Below are 23,302 nucleotides of genomic sequence, written 5' to 3'. Positions count from 1 at the left end.
GCCCTTGTGCTGCTGGTCGGACATCCCTATCTTAACCATGGCTTAATATATACAGCATAGCTTCTACCAACATATATTTTTACCAACTCCTCAGACCCAACTGCTTCATCTCAGTCCTAAGAGATCGGCAAGATTTTCAGTTGTGGGGAAGCCCAGTAATATTGGCAACAGCAGGCTTAATTGGGCCAATATTGGGTTAGGGTTTTGTGTGAGAATATGAAAAAGCAGTTAATTGACCCAGCCAACTCCAGCAAGGTTAAGTTTAGCTCCAGGCTGACCCAGTGACACACAGGATTAATCCACCCAGTCTGGTGTGGGAATAATAAAACCAGTGATGAAATCCATTTTTTTTACTACCGGTTCTGTGGGCATGGTTTGGTGGGCATGGCAGGGGAAGGATCCTGCAAAATCTCCATTCCCACCCCACTCCAGGGGAAGGATCCTGCAAAATCCCCATTCCTTCCCCACTCCTGGGGGAAGGATATTACAAAATCTCCATTCCCTCTCCACTCTGGGGCCAGCCAGAGGTGGTATTTGCCGGTTCTCCGAACTGCTCAAAATTTCTGCTACTGGCTCTCCAGAACCTGTCACAACTTGCTGGATTTCGCCCCTGAATAAAACCCAGTCAACTGCATAAGAAGTCATACAAGGGAATTGCTGGAGAAAAAGGACAGTCGAGAAAGCAAACCTCTAATACAGCGCTTCTCAACCTGAGAAAGTATGTTGGAGAACAGGAGTGAAAATAATCTGGAGTGGGAGATGTTTTCTCACAGCAGTTCTCTAACATGTGTGTGATATCACCTGAATCAGCAAGAGATTGTTTTCTACCTGCAATTTACCAGAAAATTAGCCAGTGGCTGAATCCACAGTCCTCTAAGGTTGATTCATTTTTATTTGTTATATCGGTGCATAAGAAGGCATATATGAGAGAGGAACAAAGTTTGAATTTAAGGTATTCAGACAGTAAAGATTCAATTTACCACATTTTCAGAGGGACACTTTTTCACCACATCAAGGAATAACACATCGCACCCATTAAAAGTGAGCACTCTAGACTTAACTGGCACGCCTATCTCTGACTAGTTTCCCATCTGTGGTGAGACATAGTTTCTTTAAATTACCATTATTTCTAAAAACACACATTTTGCATACCCAGTTTTGGGATTATACTTTGTTTTAATTATGTTTTCACTGTGATATTGTAAATAAGAGTTATGTGATTGTAGCAAAACAAAAATCACACATGCATACAGCAATTTTAAGATATTCCAGCCCTGCTTTTTATCCTTGTTTTAAAATGATGGGATGGGGGAAAGCTTAAATGAAATTTAATTCACCGTGGTTACCATGGCCTGAAATCAATCTTTTGATCCAGGATGGAGATTCTATGGCCCTCTAAGTATCACCAAACTATGACTTCCTACAATCCTCATCATAGGGCAACTAGGAGCACCAAGGACCCCTCAGTTGTAGTTGAGTACTTAGCAAGTTCATTGCTTCCTCACATCTGCTTTTAAAATAAACTTCCATAAACCAGATTTCTAGATGTGGTTTTTCATTCCCAAGCTTCCTAGCCATCAAATGGTAGAAAACAGCTATTCCTCTTACATTATAAACATGAAGAGACTTTTTCTAAGTTTTGCTGAAGATTTTCTTATGTAATATGATTATTTGTCCCTCTAATCATAATTCCATTTATCCCTCAGTAAGGTTTTTATCAAATCAGATGCAAGTCTAATGAAGTTTTCCACAAATATTAGCACTTCTTAGTGCTAATATGGAGCACTATATTTGAGATATGGAAGAAACAACAGACCAAGCTAGCAGACTCATTTCGATTTATTGAGGTGCTGTGGTTGTGCTTATCAAACATGCAATTAGGAAACAAACAGCACTGTATTAGGACAGCCCCTTCCTGAACAAACTGTGTTTGTACAAGTGACAATCACAACCTTCTCAATTGTGGAACAAACAATGTAGCACAATTTCCATTTCCATGGATATTCATTACTATTCATCATTGAATAATACTATTCATCATTTCATATTCATCATTGAATATGTATTTTAATTGCTATTTTAATTCTGTATATTTAATTGTTTTAATCTTGGCTGTACACCGCCCTGAGTCCTTCGGGAGAAGGGTGGTATAAAAATTTAAATAAACATAAACATTACAAAGTCAATCACTTTTCATAGCGTATGCATATATGTATGTAAACTAAATAAGTACAATGTGGATGGATTAGTTGGCCAGTCACTTGGATTTACTCTTCAGGCACTAAAATTAAATGTGAAATTTTCAACCATAGCTCTGCTTACAGGTTACTACATCAGTTTTATTATTTTAGTTGCAACCAAATTTTATTGCTAAAGAAATCTATAGTATTTCTCAACTGTAAGTGTTGCACTGTTGCTGTATTTATCACATTCTATAAAGGAATTACTGCAAAAAAGGGATATCATTCACAATTCATACTTTTAAACTTGAGGAAAATTCTCTCATACTATATTTTTAATGTGAAGTGTTCAAATGTTTTCAATTTTCCTTAGAAAATGCCATATGTTAAAATGACGAAGAATCTCTGGCTTTATATGAGTGCTAAATTTATCAGTTTGAGCTGGGGATGAAGTTAAAGTTCCCATAAATTTTATGAGAATATAAAATATTTTTTATAAATTGGGCCAACTGCTGCACATGTATTCTAGTCTAGGTCAAGTAATCAATGATATTTTGGGGAAAATATGCTTAACATCTTTTATTTTTAAATCTTCATATAAATTCATCCAATCTCATTCCAACAGATGGGAAAAAACTTTTTCCAGTAGTTCATAATGTTATTTTTTTTAAAAAAAAAAATTCATTTGATCTTTCATTGCACAATTCAAAGGTTCCATGAAAGTTTCTAATAGTCAATGCCAATCTGAGTTAAGCAGTTTAAGCAATCTGATGACTTCCCAATATATTTGTAACTAATGAACTTATTTATGGAAAAAATGGAAAAGTAAAAAAAATCCACTTTCAATTTATCTTGGCCTGTTGTAGTTTGAATGAAAGATATAGCTAATCTGGTAATATTTTTGCTTTTTAAATCATTCCAGTCCATTAGGTAAGAACATTGCAATGTAATTGTTAATAAAGTACCAAAAACAATGACGTAAATTAATGTACTAAAAAATACTTGAGGTCAGTAGCATGCTTTTATTTCTACTTAAATATCTGGCAGAAAGGGCTATTTCCTCCCTTTATTATGTGGTAATTCGCAAGTGGATAATTCTATTCACATTGTCCTTCATGCTTTGTTCTTGAATTTTGGGGAAATGTTTCATCCTGCTCAGGCAATCTTTATGTGAATTATGTTATAATTATACAAATGACATATATAGCAATAGAGTGTTTTTAAGCAATCCCAGAAAACGTTGGCTATTTGGTAGATAATAATACAATAAACAAAAATGATCTTCTGCACATTTGTTTGGCTTGATGTAGTGCAGGGGTGTCAAACTGGAAGCCTGTGGGCCGGATGCATCATGCGCAGGCCACACCCACCCAGCTCTGTGAATGGGAAAAAAGTGCAAAATGTCACGTGGCAGCAACATGTCTTGGCGAGTTTGACATCCGTAGTGTAATGGTTAAGGTGCTAGCCTAGAAACCAGGTGACTGTGAGTTCTAGTCCTGCCTTAGGCATGAAAGCCGGTCTTGGGCTTTCCTGAAAAGCTTAGGCCGGTCACTCTCTCTCTCAGCCCAACTCATCATACAGGGTTGTTATGGGGGGAAAAAAGGAAGAGGAAAGAATATTATGTATGTTCACTGCCTTGAGTTACGGTACTTATAAAATAATAAAGGTGGGATAAAAATCTAATAAAATAAATACATACATTTGGACGTTCTACTTCCATTTCTTAATAAAAGAAATTAAAGATTGGCATGTTTAAAGCTAGTGGGACAGTGAAACCCAGGATACCTGGAGTTTATTTTCTCCACTGCTGGCATGAAATTGCTTTGTGAACATTCTTTTGTGTATGATGGCAAACAAAATATAACAGGCGGCTTTCTCCAGACTATTATAATGGATTATCTATGGTTTTAATTCTCAACTAGCTGTTTTGTCAGGCAAAATATTACTTATTTACCAGCACATTTTTTAAATAGCTGGGGTAACCTAGTAAAATTACCTAAAGAGAAAAGTTTTCTTATTGAATAACAGTGTAAGAGTGAACTCTTACGCTATTTTTCAGCAGGAAAACTTTTCTCTTTATAATAATCAGTTTTTCCAGTTTCAGTTAGGAAAACCATTACAATATCCAATTGCGATTTTTTTAAAAGTTGGATTTATGTTCGAATTACCATATTTTTCAGACTATAAGATACCATTAGCTTTAGAGGAGGAAAATAAGGAAAAAAAACCTGCCTCCGGGGCCGTTCACTACTACCGCAGCCCATTTGCTATGGCCCGTTCACCACAGCCTGTTCACTGCCGATCGCTGCGAACCAGCGGCGGCTATAGGTGGCGATGGCGGTGAATTCCACCGCCTAGAACAGCTGATTGGCGCTGCACCAACCCCCCTCTCCCCGCTGCAATATTTGCTCTATATATTTTTTGGGGGGGGGGGAGTGCGTCTTATAGTCTGAAAAATACGGTACTCTAGACTTGGGTTTTTTGGCTATAGGTTGTAATATAGTGGATGAACCAGGTCTGCTAAAATGCAAATAGATACATTTGTGCAACATGTTAAGCTTTGCGGTTTTTTAAAAGAAACTAAGCATGTTGTATGAACACATACCACAGTCCTGTTTGGTTAGTATACAATTCAATGGATTGTGTGTGCTTACAAAATGGGATGATCTAGTATAAAAATGAATAATATGAACTTGGCCTTTGTAGGTTGGTTGGGAATCTATAGATTTAAAGCAGGGATTCTTACTCTGGAGTCTATAGATAGATTTTTCAGGCAGTTTATGAAACTGGATGGGAAAATAATTACAGCTTTATTTTTTACTAATCTGTAGGTCAAATGCAACTATTCACTCAATAATTTAGTTTTCTTACTCAGGCCAAATAAAAGCTTTTGCCTTGAAGTGTTTTTAAAATAAAATTTAATTATAAATAAATACAATTTTAATAAAATAAATATTATTTAATTAAAATAAATTTTAATTACTTCTCTTTTAAACGTAATTATTGCTTTTCTACTGATTTAATGTATTAATGAAGCACATGTATTACTATATTACACACATTACATTTTAATAATTTGATAACCATCAGAGAACAATTTGTTTCCTGTTGCAATACAATCTATATCAACACAATTTATGCATTTAAATTATGATTTTTCCAGTGTTATTTGCTTATTTCCAAAGAGATTCTACATGTAGCAATAGAACCACCATTTTAAAGTACAAAACGTAATTTTTGCTTATTTTCAAATAATACAAAATCAAGTTCCAGTTGCTGTAGTATATAATGTAGGATATAATGTGCATTTCATTAGGCAGCAAATCAAAGTATTAGTTTATATAAACATGCTACACTTCTAAATTTATTTCCTGAAACAAGATGCCTTGACCTTCTGTGAAACAGGTTGCACTAAATGGTCTGGGATGCTTTGTCCCAACTTATTTAGCAAGAGATTCCAGTTCAGAGCCATAACTACAGTTCTGCTAACCAAGAAGACCATACTTCAGAGATTCTTTGAACTTTGATATTGCTACATAATGGCCATCTTGGCTTCCGTTATATACAGGATGTGTTAGTAGACCTCAAACAAACTCAGGCGGGTGACGTGGGAAGACAATCTGAGGGCGCCTTCAATACATTTATTTTCCTTTAAGTGGGAAAGTCACAGCTAACAGCAGTCAGGACAGATGGAATGGAACAATAGTAATGTAAGGTTCCAGTAAAGGAACATAAATGCAAAAACCATAAATTATTTTGGATTTTTCTTTATATGCATGTTACAGCACACCAGCTCATTTTTGGTTTCTCTGGATCACAGATGATGCTTCAGTAGCCAGAAATGCATTAGGAGGGGTGAGAATTAGGATAGATTTCAACTAGACTCTCAAACAAACTAGGAACTGTAAATACATTTCAAATGCCAGAATATATTTTTAATGAGTAATTAAGACTTCCAGCTCAGAGATAATTAACAGTACTGAAAACACTTTCTATTATTGGGAGAAGCAGAGCCCAATAAAATATGGAGATGGGGTGTGTCAACCATTTGCTTGCTATATTTTAAGGCATTCCATCAGATTCAGGTTTAGCACTTTGTGAAAATGCGGTTCATATATGCACTTACAGAATATTTAAAATCTATAATGGCCTTTAGTGTAATTAATATTATTGATGAAATTGACCAAACTCTGAAAATATATGCATGGTTTAATACATGAAGGGGCCTAGTAATTTTTTCTTTTTTTAAAAAAAATCTAGAAGGATATGTTTCTAATCATTCATTACTATGTTTCTCTATAAGAAGACTAATTGGTTTTGGAAAAAAATTGATGAGTAAATGTCAGCCTTTTGAAACAATGTAATGTTGTGGGTTGTTTAGTTATCACACCCCTTCAATTTATCAGTACTTTGTTATCATGTGAAAAGTTAGGAAATTATGTCTTTCTAACAGTGTTCAGAATTTATTCATTTTTATATATTTCACATGTTCCATATATTAAATTCACTGTAATTCTCAAGAAGAATATTTTATAACAAGGAAAAACCACATATGCTTTGCCAGGCAGGATAACAGCGATACAATCTGCTACTATCCAAAGGTTATATTTGCAACGATGGTAACTGGATACTATAAGAAAAAAAACAAAAAGAGAGGCAGTATAACAACATCTAGTAGCTTGCCCAAACAAAATGATGCCCGTTCATTTCAAACAGACAGCATTCCTTTTTGTCTTCAGTCCTCCTTCCTGCCACTCCTATTTTCAATTCTTAAATCATGGAACAAACAAAATGTGTGTACCTATCCCAAAGGAAGAATATGGTGCTTTGAATTCTCCTACAACATGGAGACACGGATCAGCATTCACTGAATTCTGAACTGTTACCAGGAATAGATATAAAAATAATCCTTGTAATTTACAAGATTATGTACTATCGAAAGTTATGCAGGGTGGCATAATTTAGATGGAAAGAGGGTGTGTGTGAGTCCAATCCTATCTTCAGCTTCACCCTGGATATTCTTAGGACAACATTTACCTAAGTCAAAGACACCATATCTTATATAAGGAATGTAATTACATAATGTGCCAGTTTTACTGAACTGGGCTTTTAATCTAAATTCTATACAAAATGAATATATTACTGTGCAAAGCTGCTGCTTTTAGAGAATACCTCATTATGGCTCAAGAAATTCAGGAAAGCATGTTACAAGTTTGTACATCTGCATTAAACAGCGAGAAAGACGAGACAGTGCTTTTAAAGAAAAGTTAAACATTTCCCCACCAAGGGCAACACCATTAGTCGCTAAATGAAGATTCACTATCAGAACTTTCTCCTGCATTTGTTTCATCTCCCCATGCAGGCACTGGAGCATCTGGTGTTCTGAAACACAAAGGCAAGATATCTCAACAGTGTGAGCTTTTATGTCTTCAGGCATTCAGAACCTAAAAAAGTGGCTTCATATAGGTGCAAAAATGACTTCTGGACCTGAGAAATTGGATAACAGCTGGGCTATACAGTACATTAAGTCATATTTAACAGATTAACAGCATTGGAAGGTACCTTGTAGGTCATCTAGTCCATAAATGTAATTATAATAAATGTAGTAGTAATAAATGTAACTATAGTAAATGTAATTATAAATGTAATTATACTGTACATCAGGGGTCTCCAACCTCTGAGCTGTGGCCCACTACTGGGCTGTGGCCTATTTGGAATTGGGCCATGTGAGTGGCTGGCTAGAACACATGTGTGCATGCTCACAGCTCAACCTGCGCACCAGCTGGCCCCTCACATGACACAGTTCCCCTCTCCACCCCAGCTGGGCTGCCAAGCCACAAAGTTGGGGACTGCTGCTGTATGTAACAAATTTAAAAAAACAAGCCTAATTAAAGCCAAATAAATAACATTATGGTCCAGAGTATTGTGTGAAGCAGGTCACCACCTATCTACAATCATCAGCTATAAGAAATTAATCAATAAAATTCTCGCTAGGCAAAAAAAAGCATCTGTACTAGGGGTATGCCATAAAGAGATGGCAATACAGTAGAGGAAACTATTATATAAAAGTTTTTTTCTCTGGATGTAAAATCCAGGAAGGCTAGATAACTGGTATTGTGAAATGGCTTAAGTAAACAAATTGGAAGGTTCCAAGTTCACATCTTGCTTAGTTTAGGTCAACTTTCAGTTGACTTCACAATTCTGCAATAAGGAGGTAACACTGGTTGATTTCATAGAGCTGTTGGCAGGCTCACTGAGCATTCCAAGAACACTTCATAAATTCAAACTACTATGCCTATTTCCACATAATTGAAAAAAAATATTTCTCAACCAGTTGGGCCAGCTGTACAACTTTTATTCTTCTGAGGACTGTATTATCTCAGGATAAATCTTGGGAATTGGGAAAATGCATGCAAATATCACCTCCATTTAGGTTCTATGTAAATAATGTTTAAGCAAAACAGATATTGCTACTTACTCAAGAAGATCTGGGTTTAATCCTTCAGAAATCATTTTGTTTCTTATTGCCATAACAGGAACACCCTATGGAAGGAGAAAAAAAAAAGGCTGTGAGAAGGTCAGGACATAGGAGCCCTACCCCAAACATAAGCACCAATTCAAACTTTAAGAAAGAGATCCTGGAGACAATTACTTCGATTACTAATGACAAATTTTATTTTGATTGATTTATAGGCAGCCTCTTCAACTTGCTACTTATGCTGCTAGAATTTGATGGCAGCTATGATGGAAGCCAGTAATAGAAAAAGGGGATATGCTTTTCCATTTGAAGACAATTCCAAACAATTTATTACAGGATCCCTAAGGACAGACTTGCCTTAAATTTTTTTTAAAAAAATCCCAGTATGATAGACATTGGATACACTCAATTAAATCTTTCAAGAAGCTCAGTACTACTTTTCAGGCACTACCTGTATCTGTTGCATGATGTAGGCCAAAATTAAGTATCACTGTAAAAGCAGCTGGAATTTGGCAAGATGATCACAGAAGTGAAGCCAAAGGAAACCAAATAGCTATTGCAGCAACGAAAGTACGAAATTGCCACACTGCAAATAAGTAATAGACCGAAATTCAACCCAATTTCTTCCTAAGATCCTACCATCATTTTAACCTTTTAAATAGTCTTAGAGATCTGAAAGGTTAGAGAAGATGAAGTAATCCTTTAATTCATCATTTTAGCTGCACAATGCAAACCAGAATATGAAAGACTACTCATGTTCCCAAGCATTCAGGAAGCAGTATTTTTATTTATCTAAGATATATTGACTGCAAATGAACAATATTGCTTATTCCACCATAAAACACGATTCAAAAGCACCACTAAAAAAAAGAAAACAAAAACCCAGAACCTTATTTTCCAATTGATGTGACAGTACAATAGAAGCCATGCTACCACTGGAACCAGCTTGTGTAAGAAAATGGTAGCAGCAGCAAGATTCAGAGATGGCATAATAGAATAGTATCATAATAGAACTACTTAAAATCACCTATACTAGAAGACAGATAGTGGAACTATCCTTTCCAATACAGCTAGCTAGTAGCAGTTGGTAGAAAAAAACTCTAGTTTCTTATTAAGTCATAAATTTAGATGATGGTCTAGACCAGTGATGGTGAACCTTTTAGACACCAAGTGGCCAAACAGCACCTGTACACATGCCCAAACTGAAAGGTGTGCATGCACATGTGTGGACATGCACACATGCGCAGCAGAGACCCAAAGACCAGCTGGCCAGGGGGAGGTGGGGTATCCCAATACCGGCAACAAGAGGTAAGATCTTTTTCTTTCATGAACTTTTATTTCATCATTTGCAGGGAAATAGAAGCTCACAAAAGAAATGCCACAGAGATTGGTGCACATACTAGCAGAGAGGGCTCTGTGTGCCACCTCTGGCACGTGTGTCATAGGTTCGCCATCATGGGTCTAGACTTTAGACCAGTGATGGCTAACCTTTTCTGGACTGAGTGCCCAAAAGCGTGGGCGAATGCAGCCAAACCCCCCCAAATGCAATGCGCGCGTGGGCCCCCCATATGTGCCCCACCCCTGTGCATGTGTGCATGTGCCCCGCACATGTGCACCTGCCCCCTGCACAGGCCCTGCCCCCCACGAATGCGCGATGACCATCTGGCCAGTAGGAAGTGCACGTGTGGCGGAGCTGAACTGGGGCGACAGCTCACGTGCCCACAGAGAGGGCACTGCATGCCACCTGTGGCATAAGTGCCATAGGTTCGCCATCACAGCTCTAGAACATTCTTGTGTTTGTATTTATATGAAGGTTACACATTATCAGTACTATATCCTTTCATGTTGCAAAGGTAAACTCCACCAGCTGAATAGAAAGATACAATTTGTATCAGTGATAGTGCTTAGTGTTAAACTATTCTCAGCAATTACCTTCACTAATTTTACAGCATATTTTATCTCATATTTTTTTTTGAAAAGCTACTTTTATTTAGCTTTTCTCTACAGTTTCTTAAGAAAACAATGCTCAACTCAGAAAGGCCTATCTGAATTCTAGCAGCACGACGTCCAGATTTTCATATTGACTGTTCACAATGGTGTACTTTTAGCCAATAGCATATGGAGGGAAAAAGGCTTTTCCACTGAAATTCTCTCAACATTTGTGGGTCATTCATCACTAAACATTCTTCTTTCATATTCTTTCAGACTTCTGGGAACAATCTGAAGTCAAAGGTCTTTGCTAGAGATGTTCCAAGAGAAGCTATTCCCATGTTTCTGCTGACAAAGTTCAAATAGAACATTATTTTGACATGAAAGAAATAAAGAAGGAAGGAAGGAAGGAAGGAAGGAAGGAAGGAAGGAAGGAAGGAAGGAAGGAAGGAAGGAAGGAAGGAAGGAAGGAAGAAAGAAAATCTTATTTCCAAGGTTTATTGGAGGTCTGAAAAGGATGTAAAACACCCTGATTTCTAAATTAACAGTAGTTAGTGTAGTGTGGTTGGTTTTGGCATGGAACCCGAGTACTTTTGGGCCAAGGTAAGTACAATATTTTACAAAGAAGGGAGTAAAAACTTAGTGTTCAGAGAACTATCTCTGTATTGGTGTCACTGAGGAAAGCAAGAGAGTGGTCAAGACTAGCATGGAAATAGCCATGTTGATGTGGTGATTAATATTTTCCCTTGCATATCTGTATTTGGAGCTCTTTACCCTAATATAAAACTAGCTATCTCCAATAAAAACAATTACACTCAGCAGTTTAAGAGTGGGAATTTCCAGAGCTGTCATTACTGTTAGCACACAATTTTTTTTATGATTAGGAGTCAACATCTGCCATATGGAAAATGTAACCTGAAATACAAAGACTAAATTGTGGTGGTGGCAGTGCTCTGTTATTCAGAACTACTTTCTTATGTCTTACAAATGGAAAATGTTACTTAATAATATTATGTAAACATTTTCCATTTGTAAACAATATACGATTTTTACTGGGGAAGGGAATCACAGATCTAAAGCTGAAAATTTCCCCACAAAATTGTAAAAGGAAAGAACTTTAAAGAAATTTGTCATTTCAGAATTCTCCAGTGAAGTATATGTTGTTAAACAGATATGTCAAGTTATACCATTGTGGAAATGACCATGGAAAAAATGGTTTATTAATAAGGTCAACATAACTTTTTGAAGCAGGAGGGGAAGTCTTACAAGGATTTTTTGGCATAATTAAATAAAACATGTATAAAAGCAAGTAATTTAGTATGTTTTAATTATGCATATATACAAGATATTTTCATCACCACGTGGCCACAGAATTGGAATCTATCAGTGTTCATTCCATTGCCAAAAATGGTGACTCCAAGGATTGCTCCAAATACTGCACAACTGCCATCATCCTAGCAAGCTAGCAAGATTTTCTCTAAGATCATACAACAATGTCACAACTAAGTATGATCTCTAAGATCATGCAACAATTCAATGGTACCAACTATTGAAAGGGAATTAACAGGTGCTCAAGTTGCCTTCAGAAGGGTGGAACTCATGCCCAAAATTGCAAGTCTATGCTGGATCATGTAAAAGTCTCAAGAATATTTTAAAAAAATTATATAATTTGCTTTATTGACTGTAAGAAAGCCTTTGATTGTGTCGATCATGACAAGCTGAGGGTCCTGAGGGTATTGACACATTTGGTCATTTTGCTCCAGTTGCTGTACACAAATCAGGAAGCTACTATGCAAACACCATATGAAGATCCCAACTAGTTCAAGATATAGCAAGGAGGGTGGCAAGGCTGCATTCCTTTGACTTTCTCATTCGAGCTAGAACTTGAAGAATCAAAAATTGAAATAAAGATTGGAGGAAGGAACATCAAGCATCTTCAATATGCTGATGACACAAAACTCCTCTCAGAAACCAAAGAAACCCTGAATGTGATCAAAAGATTAAAGAAGAAAGCAAGAAATTTGACTTCTTCCTGAACATCAAAATGACCAACATCAAATGGTCATTGCAGGGAATGGAAATGTCAAAATAATTGACAAATGAAGAGATCAAATATGTGCAATAATTCATTTTCCTAGGATTGCAGATTGGTCAAAGTAGTGAAGGCAGCCCAGCCCAGAAATAAAGCATCAAATCACACTGGGTTGCACAGCATTAATGATTAACTGAGTATGGAAAAGCAAGGACATCAACCAATTTTAAGATATGTATGCTGTCTGTGGAATTCTGAGAGTTGAAGTCCATGCATCTTAAAGTTGCCAAGATTCAGAAACACTGTTCTAATCTGCTGTTCTGTTCCTAATTCAGAGTTTTTAACTATTGTAAGGCTTCAAAATTAAAACAAAATCAAAATTTTCTCATCTAGGTTTTAATCCCAGAAACTGTCAAAAATAATATGAAGGATACAATGGGTAAGATGAAACGCCACAAATTATTTACTTGCCAATAACTTTATCTAACGGAGAGATAATGCTAACATGATTGATAATTAACTAAAAAGGGAATTGTATCACATAAGTAAGAGAAATTATATCCTTGGGCTAAGTTAAAAGTTAGCTTAAGATTTATGAAACAGATGGTGACACTATTCCAAATGAAAGGTCATTTATTTCCAGACCCACCTTTACACAGAGAACCACTGTATTCTGTATCAACTTAAAATTGGAAAGTTGTCTTTCCTAAGGCTCTGTGTTGGCTTGGTTACTGCTACAGAGAGCTCTTCTGCTTTTACTCTGAAGTTTACCCCAAACATTTGAACTTATCACACCCATCTTAATAACAGCTCTACATGGATATCTGCCATTACCAACATTGCTTCAAACTTTTTACTGGAACTGTAGTAAAACCGATTCCTTGGTTATCAGATTAGAACATATTCATTTCCTTAGTGGTCAAACTATTAGAGCTCCCCATGCTTTGAAAAAGACTCAGGATCATTTGGGACCATATATGAGGACAGTATCTCTCTGCTTTATACTAAAGTCCCAAAAGTAGCAGCATTTTTCCCCCAGCTACTCATTTAGAAGTCTGAAAAAGATTTAGAATTTCTTCAGCAAATTAATACTAGGATTGTATGAAGTCCAGAGCATTTCTTCCAAATCATTGTCAAAATATGCACCCTACATAAATACAGCTTCTCATCATATATCCAATGAACAGATATTCAAGCAGTAATAATGATTCAAAGAATTTGTCCTACTTGTCACACCAATGCTCTTCAGTCTGCATTATATGTGCTAAATTCTTAGTATTAGGTGTACACTTTCCTTATTTATTTGTTATATTTAAAATAGGTCAATATTTGTTATATTTGAAATAGGCCACCATGAAGACAAGAATTCAGCATCTTTTATTCTACTTCCCAGGCACAGACATTTCATTATACATCAGATTTCCATAAATCATTATGTTTTGCATAAACTGTGTTGCTATTCCAGGTATACAAATTCTTAAAATGTTTGTTCTGCCCTAGAGGGTACATATTTAAGAACATAAACCCTAGCTGAATGATAGAAAATACTATCAACAATATTGGACATCTATTCCAGTAAAAGGACTGAGTACAAAAAACAACAGGGCATTCCTCTCTCCTATCACTGAAACAAGAACTGCTCACTGAGTGCAAATGTGCCTCCCCTTGAATGGACCTCTCACGTAAATCTGATGCATTTAAAAGCATCAAACGAGCAACCTCCTTTCAGCTATCATCTCACTTGTCAGTCCCACTAGTAGTTCAAACCAGAAAACAATGTCTTGTATCCCTTAAGACTTAAGGGATGTTTCAGTCCTCCTTGCTTATGTATTAGTTCTTGTCTATTGTATTTCCCTCAAGGTCATTTCCCCTTGTTCACGCCCAGGTGAACAACTCTGGCCTCTTTTATACCATCATGCATATCCAGGAAAAGGAGAATCACAAAAGCTTACATTTTCCTGTGATTTTTACCACTACTGAAGCAGTTGTAACCCTATATTGCATTTCAAGATTATGCAGTGCTTCAAAAGCAAAAGATGTTTCAGAGTCCACAGTGGCTTCACAAGCCTACAACTTAAATCAAATGTCATTTCCCCCCCCCCCGCCCCAGGCCTGTACTATGGCTGTAATGGGTAGCTGTGTGCTTCCAGCAAAACTGTAAACAGTGGCAAAGCAATGCCATGTGCATCAAAATTGCCTTGTCATCATATCCTACTTGGAAGAATGCCAACAAAACCACAAGTTTCTAACCTGCTTTGTGATGAGATCATACTAGGATCAGAAGCTAAAGAGGGCAAATGAATAGCAACAGTTGAAGTGGAATTATCAATGTAACTTCTTACCCCTTTGCATTAAATCTATGGTGTACAATATTACATATCCAGAATCAGAAAAAAAAAAAGGTGACTATTTGTTCAACATAGTTTCACTTTGCCAGGCTTACAGATTATTTTCATTTTAAATTTCAGTTTATTCAAGTTGAACTCTTGCTCATATTTTGCACGTTTCAGCATCAGAAGGTATTAAAAAGAAAACTGTTGGCTCTGTCAAAGCTTGTCTGTTTCACCAGGAGCTCGTTTGTGAGCAAGTAATAGAGCCAAAAACAAATTCTATGTGATAATAAATGAAATGCAACTGGTTTTCTGGGACAACCATGGCCAGCACTGATCGGGAAGAAAATTAAAGTTAAACTGATTTTTAAGTTGGCTATCATAAATAAACATTCTTGGACTAAAGAATGGGTACTTACGGGACCGCCTGCTGTTACCACACGCCTCCCACCAACCCGTACGCTCCCATAGAGAGGGACTGCTCAGGGTGCCGTCTGCCAAACAATGTCGGCTGGCGGCCCCCAGGGGAAGGGCCTTCTCTGTGGGGGCTCCCATACTCTGGAACGAGCTTCCCCCGGGTTTACGCCAAATACCTGACCTTCGGACATTTCGTCGCGAACTCAAGACTTATCTTTTTATCCGCGCGGGGCTGGCTTAAATTGGGATTTTAATGTTAAATTTATTAATTTTAAACGGGGTTTTTTAATATGGTAAATTTTAATCACTGGGCTAATTTAAATAAGTTTTTTAAATCGTATTTTAAACTTGTATATTGTATTGTCGGTTTTATTATGCCTGTACACCGCCCTGAGTCCTTCGGGAGAAGGGCGGTATAAAAATCAAATCAAATAAATAAATAAATAAATAAATAAAACAATCACCAAAAACGACTGGAGAGATTTTTTTTATGCACTGAACAGGACAGAGTAATTCATGACTGTGCATACAGTACATATATATATATTTGGCACATAATGAAAAATCAGTATTTTAGTAATTACGGATTATTGTGCTTTGGGTACAGCAAGACATAGAGGAAAATTGTGTCTCAATATTTATGTCTCAATCATTCTCTATACTAATTTCTACGCTAAAAGCATGTAAAATTCAACCTACTTCATGATTAACCTCAAAAGACAAAGTTTACTTTAAAGGAAGCTTCAGGGAATAAAAGTCCAAATGTTTACGATAAAGCCTGGTAAAATAAAAGTGACTTACCACTTGAACCATTTTGAGGTATCTAGCATAGCGTGGATCCTTTGCTACAGTGATGACATTTTCACCATTTCCATCTGTCTTCTGTTGCCCCAACTCAGGTACACTGGTCTGCAATACAACAAACAGTGCACACCAGTCTTCACATGTTCTCAGACTTTACCATATTTGGATATCACATTAAAAAATATATAGCTCTATCAGCAACTTATACACGAAGTTTGATTGGTCCTGCTTTGCTCCTCCTGCCAGGGCAGCAGTTAGAGAAACCTGAATAGCAATGCCTATGAATCAGGAATTCTATTTCTGTTCAGATACTGCAGAATTACTTTTTAAGATAACAATGTTTAGTCAGCTTAGTTGACTGCAAAAAGCTATGCAGGGTTGGACCTACTTGGCATCTTGGTGCACTCCAAGGCAGTTGGGGACACTGGGGAATTGAAGATGCATCCCAGAAGAAGGCAATAGCAAACTACTTCGCCATTGGACCTATTAGGCAAGGGTCTATTAAGTCACCAGAAGTCAAACTGGAGTCCAATGAGATGAATCTTTTGAATGTAAAGAGAAGGAAGCCTAAATTTCCAGTTCACACAAAAGGTACTGTGTTTCCCCGAAAATACGACCTACCCCAAAAGTAAGTCCTAGCTTGCTTTTTACACATGCCCAATATAAGCCCTACACCCCCAAAATAAGCCCTAATTAAGACTCTGCCCACTCCAGGGTGCATGGGTAAAAATTAAGCTAGGGTGGGGATGGGGATGGGGGTGGTGGAACTGTCCTACTACTTACCTTCGGACAGTTGCAGCCAGGCCTCGCATACTCGGACACTTGCCTTCCTGGCCCATTTCTTCTACAACTGGCAAGGCTTTCCTGAAGGCCTCTACAGCTGATAACAGAGCTCCAGCTTGATACGGAACTCTGTTATTGGATGCAGAGGCCTTCAGGAAAGCCTTGCTGGCCACAGAAGAAGTTCCTAAAGGCCTCTGACAGCGAAAAGGAGGCTGGGAGCAACGTGCGCAAGTGAGATGAGTCAGTGGACTGCATCCCCACTGAAAATAAGACCTGGTGCCTTTTTTGGTGGCAAAAAAATATAAGACAAGGTTTTATTTTCGGGGAAGGTGGGTAGCAAATCAAGGGATAGCTATTTCTGTATTATTTGGCTAATTCCCAGAATCAATGAGAGCAAACAAAGTGCTTGCACCAATGATTTCAAATAATTCTGATTTTCTTGTCTTTTGAATACAGTCATATTGTATTTTAGAAAGACTAGTTTACCTCCACATTAGGGGATACATTTGTTGTCTGTGGATCTACCAATGTTTGTGAGACAGAGCCATTCATAACACTGGTGTTTGAGATCTCATCTTCTAGGCCAGGCACAGAAGATAACTGAAGATGGGGCAAATCACAGATTAATGATATTTTAATATTGATCATACAAACTTTTCCTCCCTAATACAACTGATAAACATTTCTCTTCTATCAAAGTTTCAGAATGTATAGTTACATGATGCTAGGACTTTACATATGTCCAAATCTTTATGTCCACTTTGCACTACTGAATGTATCTATTTTCTTTCTGACCTCCTTTACTTTCCTTAATACTAAAAACAGATGTGATCATTTTTATTTGTAGACAAACATGATCTAAATCAAATCTACCTTCAGAACCCTACAAATTATATATTTAAGAATGTTTAAACTACAACATAAAAACTATCACATATCAGGAACAAACCTTTGCATCCAGAATATTGAGCAAAGTTTCAATTTGCTGAATACGGAGGGAAAGTGCTGACAATTTCTGGGAATAAGGAAAAGAAATATTACTCGACAATTTCCTCAGTATCATTTAACTCCTCCACATTTTCCATCCAGTAATACTTAGCTCTTTCCCATTACCCCAATCCATCTCTCTGAAAAGCAAACTTATTCCTTCGGTCTTTTGGAGACTAATATGAAACATATTGGACAATGATCCTTTAAGTGCTATTATACAGATGGTTTGAAATAACTGATTACACTGTGATGCTCAGCTGATTTAATATACTACTATGCTAATATTAATTCTATTAACAAATTACATATTGACATATTATATTTATCCTTTTTTAAAAAAATTGTTTTATTGAGTTTTTACAATTAAACAATCCTTATTCAACTCTTGTGCATGACTATGACCATTTACATATCATCACTCTAGTATTCACCTATATAAATTTTTTCTAAATCTACAATCTATTATTTTCCCTTTCTTCTATTTTCGATCCAATTGTATCATTTCTCCCATATTACGTAAAAATCCGAGTTTGTCAATATATATTTATCCTTCTTTATCAAGCTTTGCTAAATAATTTTAGAAGACACTAACTCTAATTTTAAAAGACACTAACTCAGCAACTATAATTTAAAGCAGTCAATACTTGCAGAGAGTTCTTATTAATCTATGCATTCCTGAATGTTCAGATTGCACCACAGGACATTTAGAATAGCCTTAATTTCTGGTAACACTAAAATGCATTACATAGGCAAGAGAGGGGATCATGAACTCAAATACATATAAATGAGCAAATTAATCTATTAAATTTATGAAGCATATTCTATAATTTAGTATTCATTATCATTAAATGCCACCATTTTCTTTCTTCACTTTGGTGCCAAAACGTAAGTAGTTACCAAAGATAGTTAACTGTCTCAGAGTTCCAGAGCTGCTTGTTAGGCAGAGACTAGTTGGGAAATGCTTTTAAACTAGTAGTCAAGATTCAACTGATTTATCTAATATGTTTTAATAAACAATCCCAGTAGGCTTCTAGGTAAAACCCTATTGATGGTTTAGTATTCTTTTTAATTAATAACAAGTACAGGTAAGCAATACAATATTCCTGGACAATTTGGAGTTTATAGAGACACAAAAACCTCACAATACCACTGAATACAGCAAAGTAATATTAACACATTAAAAGAATAGCAAAATTCTAACAAAAAGTCCCTCACAAACTTACTTTAACTCTGACTTTTCCATTAATGTTTCATATTCACAAATAAAAATGTATTATTTTTCCAGGAAGATTAATATGGTGACATGGTGATGAAAACTGATAACTACCTCTTGTTTAAAGCAATAAAAGATGAAAACCAAGTTTCCAGAAATATTCCCCAAAGCATTGCGTGCCAAAGCCTAGCAAGCCAATTTTGAATACAGAGACATTTTCATGTTTTCCACTGGCAGATTATACTTCATTTGTTTAACCTTTTCATGGTAGAGAATTGAGAATTGAATTTATTTCTGTACCAAGCATGCATTATAGAGAAATATAGTATACGCTGGCTTTGGAAAGTTACAGTATGGCATGTACTACCTCTTCACAAATAGTTGAAAATCGATTCAGGAACTGAACTGTGTGAACCACAAATTGGTTTAGAAATGCCACTGTTCTCTTTTGTTGGATAGCTGGAACCTGCATTACATAAAATATAGAAAAAAATACAGCACTGAAGAGAAATCAATTAACTATATGGTCAAGTCACTGCCATTTCTTTGGCAAGATTTTTCATAAGTGGTTTGCCAATGCTTTCTTCCTAGGGCTGAGAGAAGTGACTAGCCCAAAGTCACCCAGCTGCTTTTGCGCCTAAGGTGAGACTAGAACTCATCATCTCCCAGTTTCTAGCCTGATACCTTAAGCACTACACCAAACTAGCTCTTTTAATATCTCTCTAATATGAAGCAAATACAGTATCAAACATTTACATTCTCACACTGAGATTAGCCAAATATTTGAGTGATAATTTATTATTTGAGAGCAATGTGCCAAGATGCATAAAAGTATAACTTATCTTTTATCAAATTTGTCAATTTTTCAGCAATTGAATAAGCATATTCTCTTTTACCAGAACTGTACATTAAAATATGGAAGAGCATAAGGATAAGACAGTCAAGAGTTTAAAAATATAAAAGTGAATAATTTCTGAATATAAGCCAAACTATTTATTAGTGACTTTGAATAAATTAAGAGTTGTAAATCTCAGATCCTGAAATTGGCACAGGAAACATTTTGGAAGTATATTAGAGTTTCACAACACTGTTTTTATAGACTGCTGACAAAGAATGAACTAGGCTAAAAATCATATCCTACATTTCTTAGTGCTTTTGTAATTAATGAGAAAATATGTAAGGAATTTGTTCATGGTCAAGCTGAAAATCCACAGCAGCCACTGACTCTTAATCTAGCATGCCTAATATATCCTTTACAAGAGAAATGATTAATATATAAGCAGAAAAACACATTAACACAAAATTTCCCATGTCATAGCTTATCTACAGAAATTGGCAACAACCATTTTAATGAAAAATAAGGAAGTGATAAACCATTTATTTCATTTATTTTTATTTATTGAGTAACTCAGTTTTAAAGATCAGTCAGCTGTACTGACTATATATATTTATTACACAATGTAGGTCTTTGGTTATTCGGGTTTTCTCCCGCGTAAAATTGGAAGTGTCTTGACGATGTTTCGACGAAGTCTCATTCGTCATCTTCAGGCTTCAGCTTCGTGCTTCTGGGAGCAATGTTGAAGCACGAAGCTGAAGCCTGAAGATGACGAATGAGACTTCGTCGAAACGTCGCCAAGACACTTCCAATTTTACGCGGGAGAAAACCCGAATAACCAAAGACCTACATACAAACACCCGCGAAAACCTCAGAAAACAATTATTACACAATGCTTAATCAATCAAACTGAATGCCTTATCAACAATTTTCCCCCCTTGTTATATATGTTGGATTTTTTCTTTCTTTCATAGAATCAAACACTAAGATCTTTTCAATATGAAACTTTTGGAAATTTTTGAGATTTGTCTATTCAGGGAAAATTTTGTGGGCTTTGTTTAGTTTAATTTAAATTTAAAGCATCTTAAAAGAGTTTTAAACTTTTTTAAGTTTACCCATTATATTAACCTTCCTTACCCTGCTGTTTGCTTGATTAGAATAGCTGGACAATATGAGCTAGTATCCAGCACATCTGAAAAGCACCAATCTGGGAAAGTTGTCTTATACAATTTATTTATTTAAAACTATATAGCCACCCATCTTATAATCAAGGCTCTCAATTAAAAGTTGCAACATCATAAAAGCCATCTTAAAACTATAAAGATAAAATGCATTTTTTTAAAAAAAAACCTGGAGTCAAGCCAAACTTCTTGGATGAACCAAACAACTCATCCCAGTGCTTGGGGAAAAAGCCAGGTCTTCAAAGCTTTATGGAAGACTAGGAGAGTGGAGGCCAACTGAACTTGGGGGGAAGAGATACCCTATGGGTAGGAGCTGCCATAGAAGAGGTACACTTTGAGATGCCATGAGAAGGCAATGGATTAGGACTGTGCCCATCCTATCTGATCTAGCAGGATGGGCATATCCTTAGGGAAAGGCGCTCACACAGATAACCTAGCCATATAGGGCTTTAAAAGTGATGACCAGCTCTTTAAATTGCACTTGGAGAGAAACTGGAAGCCAGTACAACTTGTGCAACAGAGGTCTTACAAGGGCAAATCTAGGTCCCCCACCTCCTGGGTTACTTTGCACACTGCTGCATTCTGGACTAGCTGCAATTTCCAGGTGGTCTTCAAGGGCAGTCCCATGTAGAGCACATTGCATTATTCCAAATGGGAGGTGACCAAGGCATGAGCTACTGTGATCATGTACAGCGGAAATTTCTTTCTATTCCCAACTTTATTTGAATGTAGGACTCTGAACGCTATGGAAACCCATTTCTGTAGCTGTGGGTGCTGAAAGGTTGTAATGTTATTCTCTCTCCTGGTAGATGGCTCCTTGATTCATGTACTCAGTGTATTAACACAGTATAATCCTATAAATCCTATAGTATTTTATGATTTGTTTTAAAAAAAGTTATAAACAATGTACGTAGAGTCATCTTAACTGTGAGATGGATGGCATATAAACTTAATAAATAATATAAATTGTTTCAATCTGATTTACAGATGCCAGGTATATATGCATAGTCCTCGACTTACAACAGTTCATTTAGTGGGCTTACAACGGCACTGAAAAAATGACTTAGGATCATTTTTCACACTTACCACCATTTCAGCATCCCCCTGGTCATGTGATCAAAATTCAGACACTTGGCAACCAGCTCATATTTAGGACCGTTACAGTGTCCTCGGGTCATGTAATCCTCTTTTGCAACCTTCTGACAAGCAAAGTCAATGGGGAAGCCAGATTCACTGAACAACGGAGTTACTAACTTGACCCCTGAAGTGATTCACTTAACAACCATGGCAGAGTTGTACAAAGTGACGCAAAACTCGCTTAACAATGGTCTCGCTTAGCGACGCAAACTTTGGGCTCAATGATGGTCGTAAGTCGGGGACTGCCTGTACAGAATCAAAAACTACTATTAGAAGCCCCATGAACAACTAAATCAATGCATTTTCGTGTATATATCTGCTCAGAGATGACTCAGAGAAGAGGTTTCCTCTCTTGGATCTAGATGTGTGATTAGGGATAAACAATTCAAAACGCCCTGACTATGTCTCCTCGAATGGTGAGGAAACGTTTGCAACCAAATTGCCAAGCTCGGAGCTCAAACCATCAGCAACTCGAGCTAGTAATATTCAAACACAGCTAAACTACTGTGAAGAATAATGACCACGACTCTTTCCGTCTGCCGTCTCTTTTCCCTGCCTGCTGTGAAATATTACTGCAGGGAGGGGGCCTTTTAACGGGATGGGGAAGGCAGCGGGCACCCAGAAGGGACCCTTGCCCGGTTCTCCCTCTTCCCCACCCGAACGCCAGCAGGGACGGAGGCGGCTGTAGCAACGGCCTTTCGGGACACGCAGGAGTCACTCCACGCATGCGCAAAACCAGGCCGCCCGCCAATACCTTGGTCAGGTCGATGCCCGAACCTACGAGCGGCAACCCGTCCTCGTCCATTCCCGGCGACCTCTCACAGCGTCAAGGCCGCGGCCGCAAACCTCTTCCCTAATCATCTCTCGCGACCTCTCTCACGGGAAGCTATTCCGACGTCTCCTTCGCGGCAATCAGAGCAGAAGGGAAGGGCATCATGGGAACTGTAGTTCGGATGCTTGAAGGTTTCGGTTCTTTAGACGCCGAGGCTTCCC

The 23,302-nt window shown here is 37.1% G+C and overlaps 1 protein-coding gene across 6 annotated transcripts; it reads right to left on the bottom strand.

Moving 5' to 3' along the window:
- Positions 1 to 1,025: 1,025 nt before the first annotated feature.
- On the bottom strand, positions 1,026 to 23,220 carry WASHC3 (WASH complex subunit 3). Of its 6 annotated transcripts, none has more exons than XM_058190548.1 (8): positions 23,064 to 23,220; positions 19,524 to 19,622; positions 17,903 to 17,968; positions 17,440 to 17,553; positions 16,168 to 16,275; positions 8,659 to 8,723; positions 7,464 to 7,562; positions 1,026 to 3,556 (listed from the first exon to the last, which is right to left on the bottom strand). In XM_058190548.1, the coding sequence occupies exons 1-7, from the start codon at positions 23,112 to 23,114 to the stop codon at positions 7,478 to 7,480; spliced, it is 588 nt and encodes a 195-aa protein (XP_058046531.1). In that variant the 5' UTR covers positions 23,115 to 23,220; the 3' UTR covers positions 1,026 to 3,556; positions 7,464 to 7,477. The 6 variants fall into 6 exon arrangements, with proteins under 6 accessions (XP_058046531.1, XP_058046530.1, XP_058046532.1 ...); XM_058190547.1 differs by lacking the exon at positions 1,026 to 3,556 and adding an exon at positions 5,082 to 6,810; XM_058190549.1 differs by lacking the exon at positions 1,026 to 3,556 and adding an exon at positions 22,259 to 22,555 and having other exon boundaries at positions 5,082 to 7,562; positions 23,064 to 23,193.
- Between the last annotated feature and the right edge of the window lie 82 nt (positions 23,221 to 23,302).

Source organism: Ahaetulla prasina, chromosome 7 (assembly GCF_028640845.1).
Source record: "Ahaetulla prasina isolate Xishuangbanna chromosome 7, ASM2864084v1, whole genome shotgun sequence".
In the NCBI taxonomy this organism is placed as follows: Eukaryota; Metazoa; Chordata; class Lepidosauria; order Squamata; family Colubridae; genus Ahaetulla; species Ahaetulla prasina.
Note: the sequence above shows the minus strand (reverse complement) of the source record. Positions and strands in the feature narration are given on the sequence as shown.

Bases quoted from the DNA above. Each gene is read 5' to 3' on its own strand.
- WASHC3 (XM_058190548.1), bottom strand. From the start codon at position 23,114: ATGGACGAGGACGGGTTGCCGCTCGTAGGTTCGGGCATCGACCTGACC. The intron at 17,969-19,523 runs GTAGTACATGCC...CCTTATTCCCAG, and splicing joins TTTCAACTATTTGTGAAGAG to AAATTGTCAGCACTTTCCCT. The intron at 17,554-17,902 runs GTTTGTTCCTGA...CCCCATCTTCAG, and splicing joins TCAATATTCTGGATGCAAAG to TTATCTTCTGTGCCTGGCCT.